Raw genomic sequence first — 16,140 nt, 5'->3', positions numbered from 1 at the left:
CCTGGGGTCAAATTTGACCCTGCCCCAGGGGTCACAAAAATGAACATATGCTTATATAAAGCCTATTTTGTGCAAACTTTAAAAATCTTTTTGTCCATAACCGTAGGGCCTAGGGCTATCAAATTCAGTATGTAGTGACATCTAATAGTTCTCTACTTAGTTTGTTCAAATTATGCCCCTTGGGTCAAATTTGACCCTGCCCCTGGGGTCACAAAAATGAACATGCGCTTAAATTAGGCCTATTTTGTGCAAACTTTAAAATCTTATTGTCCATAACCGTATGGCATAGGGCTACCAAATTTGGTATGTAGTGACATCTAATTGTCCTCTACCAAGTTTGTTCAAATTAAGCCCCTAGGATTAAAGTTGACCGTTCCCTGGGGGTCACAAAATTGAACATATGCTGATATAAAGCCTCTATTGTCCAAACTTTAAAAATCTTCCTGTCCATAACCATTGGGCCTAGGGCTACCCAATTTGGTATGTAGTGACATCTTATAGTTCTCTACCAAGTTTGTTCAAATTATGCCCTTGGGCCAAATATATCCCTTGAAGGCTCCCATTTAAAAGTTGTTCAAGAAAATTTGATTCGTCAAAAAATATGACCACAGGAAGTCGTTGAACTTTGCATGTTTATGCGTTTTTGCTATTTATTCATTATGGGATGAATAAACTATTTTCTTCTCAAACTAAAAGTTTATCAAAATACACTTGGAATAACTTTTTAATTATAAGAGATAAATGCATACATGTTCAGCGTGAAAGGTAGACCAACATGTTAACTATCCATAAATGTTAAACCTTTACCAAAACGACACATTTTGGACTGCCCCAAATTGAAAGTGATTGCAGACGAGAAATAATATTGTAAAGGACTATTTATAAATTGGCTAGATGGGGTAGAAATCATTGTGATACAAGGAGAAATTGCTCATCATGAGCAATTTCTCCTTTTTGAAACCGAAAGTCCTGTTTTCAAAACGAAAACAAACTATTCAGAATGAGTTATGGTCTATTGGAACGTCAGATGGAAAAAGTAAAGGAAAGTTAGGTCAAGGTAATTGTTTGTCATGATATCTCTTTAAACCTCACGCCATATGCAAGTAATGTTGCCATGATGAATTATAATTGATTTTTTTGTCTCGTAAACATTGTATTTGTTTAACAAACAACCTCTACAGAGTTATCATTCCTTTCGGCACCTCATGAACCTGAAAAACTCGTAACTTTATGTTTCCTTAGGCAAATATATTCTGTGTACAATACATAATTTCTTCGCCACGTTAACAATCCTGCTAAACTCACTAATGCCTTAAGAATGAAGTAAAGTTCAGGTGATCTACGTCATTAGGTATTTTGCATATGTCATGAACTATATAAGTAACAGAAACTTTGAAACCTACAAACACTATTTAGAATTTTGGAAAAAGATTCATGATTGAATGAAGGAACTTTCATTAATCTTGTAGAACATGCGTAGATTTGATCTTTTGCATTAAAAAATATGTGAAATAGAAGGAACGACAATATCTTTTGGAGAGATAAATGTACCTACGTTATAAGCAAAGGACCTGTGTGACAGTTCCCGAGCTTTTTAGTCTGTTTAGTTTACACCGTAGTAACGTTTTCCATATATAAAAATGCTCACCCTTCCAACTTTAAGCGCCCAGTGGGACGAGGGATAGAAAGAGAAATTCACATGCTCGGGTACATTTCAACCCATGTGAATTGCACGCTTTTTTCGCATAAAAAGCAGTGGGGCGATACAGGGCCATCATGGCCCTCTTGTTTTAATTGCACTTTGATCAGGAAAATGTTTAAGGGTCGTATCAAAGTGTGTATCTGGAGTCGTATGATTTCTGCTTCAATGGTTTGCATTAACCGTTCCAAGGCGGAGATCCCGTTAATCGTGTTGATAGTTTGTGTTTTGTTATAAATATAATGAGTAAACAACAATTTCTCTCCTGATATAGTTTTCTGGTGTTTCATTGGTTTTATAGAATATTATCGATTGTGACAAAATTTACATGCTGAAGACATTGTAAACAATACAAAGCACCAAGAAGTGTGAAACTTAGGAATGTCATTGATTTTAGAAATGTAAGTTATCCCTATGGAGATGTATGCCAGCCGGAGAGACTCGGCCTGGAGAAACTGCTCGGCAGCCCAGACTTTACCACAGGCGAATATGAGATGATGGAGAATTGTGAATACGGGACACGATTAATTTTGGTTGTCTTGACATATGTTATGCACTTGTTTGTTCTTCCTGGGTAGGTATACACAAAGCTCTTATGAAAAATATTTTTTTCAGTTGTATTATAGGTAAAATAATTATGCTGAGATGGGGAAAATGTGACCATTAAAGGAAGTTTTACTATTTTTAAATATTTTTATGAAATAATAATAACAAAAAAGCAACAACCAGATACGTGTTGAGTTTAGGGAATACCCCCAAGGTTTCCTTAAGGAATACGGATCCTGTTTCGCGATAGGTTTCCAGGTCAAATCAGATGCTCAACGTTTCTTCACTTTAACATTATACAGGACCTATGCAAACACAGGTCTAGGCATTGTTATAACCTCCCTTAACAAAGTAAACAGTATGGGAATATTAATTGTAATGCACAAAGTAAGTTCATATTCTTGTTCGTAGTAATTTATTAAGCTTATTTAGAGCGTTAGATATTTTAGGAATTAGTTTTTATGAAATCGTTCTTAGAAATTTGGCTGGTTTCTGTGTTATTAAATGAGGGCTTTCCGATAAGCGCAGTTGTCTCTCCATCAAAGAAAGAGATACAAAGCATTAAAGTGACTACGTTAGCTTTTAAGTTTAAATGGTGCTGCCCAGGTTGAGGAGTTCTTATTGATATTATAGAGATAGCCTTACTGAAGCTTAATGCCAGTTCAAGGCCAGAACCTTCGTTAGGATCAGAAGCGTTTTTGAGGCAGTGGACTGCTTCGTCAAAGTAAATAGCCTCCTTGACAGAGAAGCTTTTTTTAGGCTGTGGACGGCTTTGTCAAAGTCAATAGCCTCCTTGACAGTTCGCTAAGCGTCATTAAATACTGATCTCCCCCTCCTTACGTTGGTTACAAAACTTGATGTATTTTTGTTAAGCAATCAATCGGAGGCAAGGTAGCCTGATTCAAGTTGTGCAATTGATATTTGCATAGCTGTGCTTTCGAGGGTTTCAAGAGGCGCACTGAAATTGTGAGACCGTGCGCATAGCGCTCGGTGCCGGCCTCACCCCAAATATTTTAGTGGAATCGGTGGTATAGGTTAAATAAACATATTGATAGAACGAATCTGTCAGCCAAGGCCTCAAAACGGCTGAAGGGTGTGAATATTTCAAATAATTTATTTATGATGAATTGGAGGCGATGAGGTGCGAACATGAAGCTCTCGTAGCAAAATGTGAAACGTTGGCTTTGGAGAAGGAACTGGGGATATGAAAGCGTGACAGAATGCGGACTGGCTTGTCTTCTTCTGTTCGTAATATAGAGACGCCTAGGTCTCAATAAAAAACTAATTACTGAGTATAAAGAAAACGTCACAATCATGTATTAACGAGGATATATATCAACTATTTCTTCCTCGTCAAATTAAATATGCATGTGAACAAGTAATGCTATGAAATCACTGCAACAGGACTGGTCTATTGTGCTCGCTTGCGGGTCCATAATGAACCTCAGTAGTGAGTTGGATCGTTTTACACCTGCCGACGTTATAGACGTTAACGGTAATTCAGACGTTAACACCCGTAGCATTGGAATTTTGCTGATTTGCTATAACACTCTTGGACACTTGTTACATTGGTGGAAATACGGGCACGTGTCGTGTTTAAATAGGTCCCTATAATAGGCCTTTCCGAAAATAACCCTTAGGGTTAGGGTTAGCCTACCTTGGCAATTGACCAGTCGCCAACTCCGCCCACATTTTGTCGATCAGCCAATCAGATATCGATTTTTCACACACCCCTCAGCAACGCTTATCTGGCCGCCATTTTGTCCGACAAACAAAGCGTGTTGTACATATGGAATGGACGCAATTTTTAAGAGTTTACACAGATTTTATATCAAATGCATGATCATTACTGTTCGATCATTATTCAAAATTGTAGGTGCTATACATACTTTATAAAAGGTTATTATTTTATCTTTATTTCTTGAACATATGGACGAGTAATGAGAAAACAAACACAATACGTAGTTTAACCACACCAGGTGTGTGTTCTATAAAACGTGTTATACCGTTTGATGCACAATATTATTAAGCAGTTTGGGCAACATAATAATTGCCACACGTGCTTATTAATCTCAGCGTAATTGTCGATGATTAATAAATAACAGTATGTTGCGTGGATCTCAGAATGAAGGAACATTAAGGCATTGTTAGGCACTGTACACAAGAAAAGAAAACTATTTAATTACTTAAATGATTTCCAATTATATATTTATTTTCTGTGGATCATAAACAAGGGAAATCATTATAAATTGTTAACTTAAATATTGTTTTAACTAAAGTAAAAACAACAAAAAGGTGATTTCAACGCGGCTTAGCCAGCTTAAAGCGACTTCAAGTGTAAAATGTATGGCTTATATTACAACAACAACATTTCTAATACAACATATATTGATACGGGGAGAAATGTGAAAATTGCAATTAACATATAAGGGCCATCTTGTTATAAATAAGCAAATGCAAATGTAACAGGTTCGCATTAAACATAAATGTAATAAAATGCATATTAGACTATCTGTTAATGAAACCACGAAATCAGGACTGTATTAAATTATGGTTACAATAAAAATTTAATTTATATCTAAATGAAAAAATCGGTGTCTTTTTAAAAATAACACAATAAAACAAAGATCTAAACATTTTTAATAAACAAAAAACCCATCATGATATGGATATGTCATTTGAATTTAATAAAAATATTTTCAAAATTATATATGAATAGCCACCGGGTTCACTGTCAGACGGTTGAATACAAGTTCAAAATCAATATGAAATAAATGCTCATTTTTACAACGGATTTTTCACCACCTCCCTATATAATATGTATAAGAAACGTTTCTGATAGTCTGTCTGCCGTTAACTCATTTATTTTGATTACGCCATTTCTCTCTAAAGTTTTTATGATTGTATTAACGTTTTACAAAGCAGTTTAGTTTAGTGTGCGGCTTTAATAATTTATTTTATAGAAAAGAGCATAATACATCATTACAAGTATAGAATTTCCCTCACGTAATCCGCTATAATTGCGATCTGCTTGTCGGAGTTTTCTAATCACTAGACCACGTGGCTATGTGGGCGGAGCGATCGATAATTTGGCGACTGGTCAATTACCTGCCGTTAGTGCGAATACGTCATTACCCACAGATCATGATCCATTTTCGATCACCTGCTTTAACAGTCGTTCGTATTAAGAATGCGGCTCTCAATCGCGTAAAACACGCTAAATGTCCATTTTGATAAAAAAAAATTAAAAAAAATTAGTATATTACTTTGTTAAATTAACGAATTAATAATAACAATTTCAGAACATGTTGAGACGATCGAGTGACTGTTCACAGAGAATACAAAAATAATACAAGTAATCTCCGAAGTCTAGTGTCATTGTTTTATTTATCTATGTCACGTGCTTTGTTAATAGAAAATTGATGAACGGTCTGCAGCTGAGTTTCATTTAAATCCCTACGTCACAAACATTGAGTGTTATCAACACGCGCTTAGAGCAATATCGCTAATACGCTACAATTGTGCAATGCAAATATCGATAAGGATCTGACAACTAACAAGCCACAAATTGTTCCCAATATACCTGTCTCTAATCAATTTTTATCAAGCAAATTCTTACTGATAAATGTTGCGCTACTTACCGTTTCAACCAACTAAAAATCCAAATAATTAACTCACAAGGCGTGTACATATTAATAAAATAAAAAAACATAACATTATTGTACAGAAAAACATTTCAACCATTTACAGTTCTGCACAATTACAACCCAGTGTAAATGTTTGGTAAGTTTTGATGCAACAATTAGAGTACTTTTCAATTTGTATATTATAACAAACTTGGGATATGGTAACTCTTCGATATACATTTTCTATAAAATACGTACACATAAAGAAACAAATACCAACTCAATAGTAAAATAAATAAAAACTCCATTTATCGGTGTTTCACAAGCTTTAAAATGTTTGTTTGAAAACATTTGTGTATAAAACAATATACACACACACACACACACACACACATATATATATATATATATATATATATATATATATATATATATATATATATATATATATATATATATATATATATATATATATATATATATATATATACGAAGTATAATCTATGTCATTTTTAAATTATACAGAATTAAATAATAACAATAAAATTATACTTTTTTTGTAAATTCTTTGTAATGACTATTTATTCCAAAATGATTGTTATAATAAGGTAGATGTATAAATAAGCTTTTACAAATGCTTATTCATTCGATGCAAAGTATGATATTGCAAATACATTTCCACCATAAAATGCTTGAATATATGAACATTTTGCTTAGATTATAGTGTCATTCTCTCAGAAAAACGTGAACGGGACTGTCGCCTTGGAAATATTACATCATAGGTAGTGATCGTTCTCCGAAGATTGCTGACAACAATCAGAACATTTCGCACGTAATCAAACCGTATAACGTCTGGGCGTTCGACGTCGATTTCAATCATGCCAATTATTTGACCGTCAGAAGCGACGTAAGCGATTGTTTGAGTTGCCCGACAGCAAACAAAAACTGATCCCGCAGGGCCGAGGCAAATACCTGTAGGTTCTTTTAATCTGTCATTTTCTACTTTTTTTCTCGTTCGTTGAAGTTTATTCAGTATAATAACAGAATCTTCTCTTTTATCCGCTATAAACATACTGTCGGTATTTTCGTCATAAACACATTTACAATCTCCGTGATTCTGAAATTTCTTGTTTATTTGTAAACCTGTACACACTAGTTTATTTTCTTTGTCGTCAAAGGCAACAACACAATGCTCAGAATTTACTGTTGTGACTAAAAATGACTGCCGAAGCATACATATTGCATCACAACTTTGATCCATAGCACAAGTATTTTGTAGAAATATTCTTCTATCTCCATTTTTGCACTTTAAAATGCAAATCTTGCGTATGTTGTCTGCGCTTACAGTTACTGCAAAAACGTCATCTTTAACGAAAGTTACATCACGCGGTGTTGCTTTGAAAGTATAACGAGTGCTAGAATTAGTTAACTGTGCGTTTATCACACAACAAAACTTGTTTTCATCATCGATGAAAACAATCCGAGAATCAAATAACGTATCTATTCCATTTATGGACGGTACCTTGTCTTTTGACGAATACTGCAACAATGCATCTATGGCTATTTCTTTGTTAGACTGTAACTTTAAAGGCAATCTCTTTGGTGTAGGTATTGGCAGTCTCCTTGCAACTTGTATTTTGGAATTGAATAGTTGTTGCCCATTATGGGTTTCATTTGAAACAACTGCAGCCCCTTCTGTACAAAATGCAATGACATCTGTAAAACGAATTTGCATTTCATGAGAATCATCAATGTTTTTCGCACAATCATCCAACTTTTCAAGCATAAAACAATTTATAATACCTGTGTTTGACATATTCCCAGCTAGCATTTGTTGTTTTATATAGTTTTCATAACGTTTTGTTTCTTCTAGCTTACTTTGCAAATGTTGCATATATATAGGAACATCTTCTAAATATTTCTCAATTTCTTTTAATTTTGTGACAAATGTATATCTTAGTCCGTCTATTTCACTTATGATATTTTCTAATTTCACTTTACTGTCTTGAGCATGTATTTTATTCATGTTTGCATAAGCCAATTGCTTTTTTGTGCAGTCTTTAAGTTTCTTCATTTGTGATGTTATGGTATCAAATGGAACATCTGTCAACTCCGATTTCTCACACGTTTCATGGAGTTCTTCTATGCAAGTCCGACAACACATTGTCTTGTGTTCATTACATCTAAACTCAATGGGAAGTTTGTGAGTTTCGCATTCGTTATCGAAATCTTTAAACACACCATCTTCTTTATCAATATCACATTCACTTAATGTTCGTTTAATGTCATGGTCACCAGTAACATAAATCTTATGAATTTCAACACAAGAAATACATAATAATTCCATGCAAGAGTGACAGAATAATACTCCTAATGACTGGATATCTTTTCTTCCACAAGGTGAGCAATAACGATTACGTCCTTCTGCCATCCTATGTCTTTAATAATCCCTTTTATAACAAAACACGCCGTATATCACAAATAATTATCTACCTGGGCAAATGCAAATACACATTCCAATTAAATCCCCGTTACACGCCTTATCATTTTATCATAAATAAATGTTTATTGTACACCACTCTGTAGTTATAATTCTTGCCTTGGCATAGTAGATGAGCTCGTATCTTAAATTTATAATAGCTATATTCGGGTATTTGTATAAAACAGAAACGAAACTTCAAATACGGAAGTAAAATACTGACGACGTAATCATGGGTTTATGTACTGAAAAGTGTTTGTTGTGAAGTTATTGACATTGGATATTGTAAACTATTGATTACTTCATCGAACACATGTTCTATTTTATGTACCATCGAGTTATCAAAGTATTCTCATTGTGTTCCTCACCAGTTTTCGTTCACATTACTCTATGCATGACATACATAATGATATTTTTTATTGCAATACTTGATATAATTCAGTTTGGATTGTCGAATTAAGTTAAACTTGTGAGATGTGTAAAGTTGCCAGGCCTTCTCTCGGAATCTGATTTCTCTTAAAATAGAGAGTGATCTTTAGATGATGCGACCAGTGATTGATCTCCTTTTTCGCCGAGTGATATTTGTTTACTCTTTTAATTATTTTGCCTTTGAGAAAATACAATTGAAGTTACAGTTTTATACATTATGATGACACTGAGGTCTGAGGATCACTTGCACCGAATGGAAATAAATCCCTACTGATAAACTGTTACAGAGGCCAGTGATTACGTGTTGACAAAGTCTTGTAAACGCCTTTTCAAAAACGGTCCGTAACGTTATTTAATTACATGTAGTATAACAAAGTCAATAGACAAAAGTAGCTTGCTCATTTACACATAATCCAATAAAGATAGCAGGTAATGTGTCGCAAAAACCATTGATTACAATGAGTTGAATAATCATGATTAGTTTGAAAGAGTAAAATAATCAAATTACTTCTTAAGAAACCTGATGTGTCTTAATGTTGTGTTTTTGTTGTTGCTGACAGATGCGTTTGAAAAAAGTGTACGTTTCACACTTTGGCAGAAATTCTTATTGATTAAACATCACGTTGTGTAACACAATTAAAAAAGTCTAAAAAAAGTCTATATATAGGTATATCTTTGGATCTCTACAATCTTTGGTCATGATATAATTTTGGCATTTTTGCGCATGAGTATATACATTCCTAGCTTGTAAACCTCTAGTGTTTTTTTGTGCCAGTTAATGACAACTGACAGTTACTTACAATTGCTTTACGAGAAACACAGGAGAATGGGGAGACGGGCGAATTCCCACACACGTTTTGTTGCCGGGATCAAACCAGCGATTCTCGAATGTGAAGTTTAGCACGCTATAAACTCAACTTAAGCCCGGTCAGGGTAACTTAACTTAAATGTACTCAAGAGTTATCCTCTTTGAGCACTCTGCAAGTTTTGTATGATATTGTCACAACTGTGTGTTAATGGTTGAAAACACAACTAAACAACACAAACAACAACACTCAAGCAAATATTCTACAATGATTATCGGCATCAATATTTTCATTAGCTATCAGAACATAGATTTTGTAAATATTAAACAAAAACGATAAGCACTACGTTTTGCATATTTGTGTTTCTTATTAATATAACTATCTAAAATATTCTATATTAATTGCTATTGATAATATTTTAATGCATTTTCTTCATTGATTTTAGTATGTAATTGTTCTGATGTAATATTTTGCCCTTTTAAAGTACACTTACCAATTTCAATCCTGAATAAAAATACCAATTCGTTTGCCACCAGTACCGTTGTGTTTGCTGTGAAAGTAAAAGCTGTAACTGATTGATGCTCGGGTGGTGATAAAAGAATGTGTCAAATTGAGAAAAGAAGTGACATTTGTATTTCCACAAATAATAATACCTTTCAATCAGCCAGTATTGTGTGATATTGACGACAGAAGTGGAATTTGTAATTCCTCAAACAAAAACCTTTCAATCAGGCAGGGTCAGCCTTTGTGTGTATTTCAATCAATCCTGGCTCCAATAGTTAACAGAAATACTCCTATCACGAGGAGCTGCAGGCTGGAGCAGCAAAAGAAATTAATAACACATAAGAAAACCATTGGTGTCTCGACTTTGACATGTAAACATATACACGCAGCTCAATGTATATCATCGCTTGTCTCTGGATTTTATAATGCCAAAAAAGGCCGAAAGAGTATCTTTTTCTGGAATTGGGTATGTCTTTTATTAAGTCAAACACCTTGTGTTGATACCTTAGATCCGACGCAGTCAAATAAAACTTACCTAGCTGGAAATAAACGGTCTTCACACAACTAAGCACAAAACACAACACGTTTTGCATTGGGCAAGGCTTGCGATAGAACAAAAACAAAGGTTAGAAAGGTTTTAAATTCGAACCGCAAATCAATTATAATTTCAATTGTCTAGTGATAAAAAGCTTTTTTTTCTAGAGAATCATCAATGTACCCATCTTTAGCCCTATCAGACTTCCATCGACCATGTCGCTTCAAACATCTCTCAGACACACCCTCTGCGTTAGCCGCCGCAGTGGCTCCGCTTGCTCTTATAGAATGTAGGCCCAAGTTTGCAAGGGGTGCAACAATTTTTAATTTGGAAACAATACACTCTTTAGCCCGTGTGTAACTTAATTTCTTATCTTTAGATAACAAAAACATCGTTGACCTGACCTACATGCTGGTCTAAATACATACATTTCGGACTTAATAGACAAAAACGCACTGTCGAAATACCTAAGCAACATTGACACAGGACAAGCAGACGTTTCCCCTTTTGAAATAACGATTTCTCTCCCTTTCCTATAAATATCAGTTTTACTCTTTCTAATGAAAAGCTTAATATGATCATCAAAAAACGAAACATCGCAGCATCTTAGACTACTGACTTCGTCGAATCTTAAAAAACCTGCGTATGACAATAATATCATGGATAAATCTCGAAGAACAATTACATCGTTCGAATCTGAAAACATGTCACACAATCTAATTAGTGATTTTGTATCAACGATGTCCTTCTTTGTGACGGGTCTAGAGTTGACGCGTTTTGCACACTCTAACATGGACTTCACTATTTGATTGTCTGTAGGATCTTGTAAATCGTTTATGTTGTGATACCACTTAATACCATAGAACGCTGCAGAAACAACGCTGTCCGATTTTCCGGCGTCAATTAAATTTGACAAATACAAAGCAACGTGAATAGCATGCGCCGGTAGAATTGAAAATTGTTTATCGGCACAAAATGTTTTGACTAATTTCACATGGTAAGAATATTTAGAAACTGTTGTTTCCGCTCTAGAGTCCAACAAATGTCCCGCCATACGTGTAATTACGTTGTCCTGATCGTCCAAGTACTCGCCCGCTTCATCGAACTTCCTCTTTAAAGTAGCCTTTAAACCAACATCTGCAAACAATATGCAAACATGAAAATCCTACACAGATTCTATTTAATTACTCGTTAAACTACTGATTTACTTACTTAGTATTCCGCCAGTCAAATCTCAAGGCTAACATTCTAAATGGTAAATGCTCATTACCAAACAACCCGTTATTTCCTCTACCTGGGTTTATTACACCAGTTTGTGGTAAGATGTGCACATCTTTAACATTTTTGCTATATCCACCCTTTCCATCTGTAATCAAAGGCCAGAAAGCTGCGGATTCCCACTCGGGAACAACTAAAGTACCGACACATTCATCGTGCTCCATTTTCTTTAAACACTTAACAATGACCTGAGGTGGAGGAACCAGCCAATTGTTGAAACATGACCAACTTTGGGTGAAACAGTTCACAGCCTCAGTTCCAGGTACCCACCATTTCGAATTAAACCGTGCACATTTGTTGTTATAATGTGTAGCAAAACGATCAATCGTATGCGGACCCCATTTTACGTCTAATAAAGAGAATATAGATTCTTGAATGGACCATACGTCGCAATCTTGGTATCTACTAAGCTGATCAGCAATAGTATTATCTTTCCGCGGTATCCATATCACAGATAAATTAATATTGTACAAACTACAAACTCTGTGAACATCTAAACATTTACAATGTAACTCATCTACATTACTGCCGGATGTGAAAAATATACAATACGTTCTTATTATCAGAATATAACATGACATTTTTGTTTTGTAGAATTACAACGTTACTTTTAATAACTCTATAAGCAGCTTCAAGTTCTCTCCAAGTAGAACTAGCAACTGACTCTTGCTCTGTCCGTGACCCGAATACCTGTGTGCCTGTTACTATGTGTTCACTTCCGGAAGCCATTGTATAAACCATCTCACCTCTGAGAGTAACTTTACCCGAGTGTTCACTTCCGGGAATCACTGTATTTACCTGTCCACCATTGAGAACAACTTTGCTCATGCGCTCACTTCCGGGAGCAACTGTGTTTACCAGCTTATCTGTGAGAGCAACTTTGCTTACGTGCTCACTTCCGGGAGCCACCATATTAACATGTTCACCTCTGATATTATCTAGGTGCACGTACTCACTTCCGGGAGTCAATGCATTTACTTGCTCGAGAGTAATCATATCTAGATACTCAGTTCCAGGTACAAAAGAATTTACATGCTCCTGTCCGGGAGCTGCATACATCAAATCTATGGGTGAAATCCTGCCACCAGATATAATTTCTGCCCGATTGCTAGAAATATAACCTCCGTACCCAACAGAACTTGCGTCTGTGAAAACACATACATCAACTGCTTTTTCTTGTGATAAACTTTTACCGTCTGAATTTAAGCTTCTAACATTGTCTAACCAAAACTGAAGCTCCTTTGCCGCTTCTAAACTAACCATAACACGAGCCTTCCAACTGGCTCGAGATAAAATACACTTGTACATATACCTTGTCATACGGCATACAACACTCCCTAGTACGCTTTTTAATGATACTATTTGTCCTACAACGCCGGCTAATACACGCACGTGTTATAAGCAACTATCGTCTTTCAACGACTGAAACAACGCGGACTTAATGGCGATTTCCAGCCTACAAATTCTTTCTTCTGTAATATATAGCCGATCTAGACAAAAGTCTAACTTATGCCCGAGCCAAATGGCATGCAAATTAGGTTTCCAAATGCATTTTTCTTCTGCCAACAAAAAACCTGTATCTAGCAAAGTCTGCTTTACATAATAACTAGTCTGCAAAGCTTTATCGAAATAATTATCTCCTCCTATACCGTCGTCTAAAAACATTATAACTTTAAAACCGAGGGACCTCCAGTGTCTAATCAAAACTCTGAGAACCTTTGTGAATATGTGTCCCGCCGAACTAATTCCAAACGCTAAAGAATTATAGACGTAATATTTAACGTCACCGTCAACAATCCAACTGAACCCTAAATAAGTTGTATGTTCTGCAAAAATATCTATGTGGTGATAAGCTCCTTTCAAATCAAACGTGAACATTAAAGTACCTTTATCAAAAAGGTTTTGTGCAATATTTATGTCATCGAATTTTATTTTGAACAGATGTAAACATGGATTTATGTGCCGACAATCCAAAACAAGCCTAGGTTTTCCGCTACGATTATAGGCAACCGTTAAAGGATTCACAACATGAGGTTGTTCACAAACCTCAGAAATTACACCTTTTTTAAGCAAACTGTTTATCTCTTTACTCACAAAATCGGGATTTTCACGTGCTGACTTATTATTTTTAAGGAATACCTGTTCCGGAATAACCTTGAAGGGCAATTTGTAGCCGAAACGTATAACGTTTAAGATATAAACATCGTCTGTTATTTCTTCCCACCTTTGAATACAATTTCTTAAACGCCCTACTGGTAATGCTCTCTCGTCAGAAAAACTAGGAAATATATTGTGCTAACTATCATGCACCAATTCTGACTCACCTTGCAAACTTCCGGTTGCTATATGAACGTCCTTTGATATATTTATACATTCTAATTCTGCACAATATGATAAGGTACTTATCTTGTTATTCGTTGCAACGGGCTGCGGACATTCGTTTTTCCAGTGGCCCGGTTTACCACACATGAAGCACAAGCCTGTCCGAGACCTAACGAAACCCGTCTGCGCAGACGCCCCATGAACAGTCGACCCTTCCGGACGGCGATATGGCCAGTTTCGAAGCGGCTTCTTCCCCTTGTCAGATTTCGCTTTACGGATAGCGCGCGCCTCCGCCTTTTGGATGCGTTTTTCATCCTCGCTGTCACTGGCGATGGGATTAGTAGTATACTCATTTACAACACGCCAGCCTAGCTCTGACGTGTCTGCCATCAAGATGAGTTTTTGTCTCTGGCGTAGAGCCTTTTCCGCTAAATAAGCAGAGAAAAAATTATTTTTATATAGTAATGTGCATCAAAATAGAAACGCAAGACACACACCCGTAACACATGTTGCTATGTGTTTATATAACAAATTTATTCGAATAATTTACCTTCGATTAAAGCTTCTTTTGCGGACTGAGTGTTGTTTGAATCAATTGCTGTGCTTGCAATATCAATGTTTTCCAAGATTTTGGCATTGTTTTTGTACTGCTCTTCATTACTTTTTCGTTTAAACTTTGGAACGTCTAAAAACGAACATTGTGATTTTCCACTTATCTTATTTATCATGCCGCTAATGCTGCTCAATAACGCGTCGTTGTTGGATTTCACTGCATCCTTTATTCTCTCTTCTATGTAGCCCTTCATGCCTGACGACTCGCTTGTCTCCATTGTTGAACACGACGTGTGATTTGTACACGCATACAAGTTTACTGATCGAAGTCTAGCGTAGAACTGACCAAACAATGCACACCCCGTGCAAATTCCCGCCTATGTCCACCTGAGTGACCATCACTCACGTGACAACCACACGCATGAACGAACCGCACATACTGTTTTGTGCGGTGCGTTATGTTTAGACATACGTTCTGTGCTATACTCCGTAACGCACAGAACTGAAAAAGATGACAAGTGTTCACGGTTTTATAAATAAAAGCTGAAACACCTATCTCTTTAAAAATAAATATGGTCAGCTTGAAAATTAAATATATCAATTTACCTAAGTTGGATGTACAATAAGATAGTTCCCTTATATGATGCGTTGATCATTTGCTTTCATTTCGTTTATTTTTCTGTTTGCATATTTTCGCAGTTAAAATATATACAAAGTAAAACTGCAGTAGCATCAGCAGGCGATTATTTGTGTCCTCACTTGAATACTTTATTTGTGGCAAGTGACCGATTGCTTGCTCATTCCTTATACATGGAAATGATGTGCACAATTTATATCCGTAAACACAGTTTTAATTCTATTGGCATTGTGGAGAAGTACATAATTGAATCACTGGAGTAAAGAAATTTTGTTAACGTCTCCAGAATTCGATTTAACGGACGTTCAATATCTTTTGCAGAAATGATCATTCTAATTGAAGTCTTAAGATAAGGGATGTCTTTTTTCATGGGCTATTGCAGTGTCCCGATTCCTCGTTTGTCCAAGACATTGCCACAATTTATAAACTGTTTTACAAAGCGGGAAATCGTCTTTCTGAAAACCAATTAAGTAGGAGAAACCAAAACTCTGATTTACTACAATGGTTTACATAAATACAGTTGATAATAGTGATAACATTATGACAGCACGATTGTATTTGATCACATGGAATTTAGACATGTTGATGACTTGTATAAAATAAATTCTGCAATAAGGTATACAGCGTTACAATCAAATTACTGCATAAGAAAACCGAATGTGTTTGAATGTTGTTTTGTTGAAATCATCTGAAAACAGTTTTATCATTTTTTAAACGTACATGTATT

General features: G+C 35.5%; 1 protein-coding gene across 1 annotated transcript; it reads right to left on the bottom strand.

Annotated features, from left to right (window-relative positions):
- Positions 1-11,153: 11,153 nt before the first annotated feature.
- Positions 11,154-15,279, bottom strand: LOC127861933 (uncharacterized). Its single transcript, XM_052400665.1, has 2 exons — positions 14,775-15,279; positions 11,154-14,652 (listed from the first exon to the last, which is right to left on the bottom strand). Exons 1-2 carry the CDS (start codon positions 15,052-15,054, stop codon positions 14,198-14,200), a joined length of 735 nt encoding a protein of 244 aa, XP_052256625.1. The 5' UTR covers positions 15,055-15,279; the 3' UTR covers positions 11,154-14,197.
- Positions 15,280-16,140: the final 861 nt, after the last annotated feature.

Source organism: Dreissena polymorpha, chromosome 16, assembly GCF_020536995.1.
Source record: "Dreissena polymorpha isolate Duluth1 chromosome 16, UMN_Dpol_1.0, whole genome shotgun sequence".
NCBI classification, from domain to species: domain Eukaryota; kingdom Metazoa; phylum Mollusca; class Bivalvia; order Myida; family Dreissenidae; genus Dreissena; species Dreissena polymorpha.
Note: the sequence above shows the minus strand (reverse complement) of the source record. Positions and strands in the feature narration are given on the sequence as shown.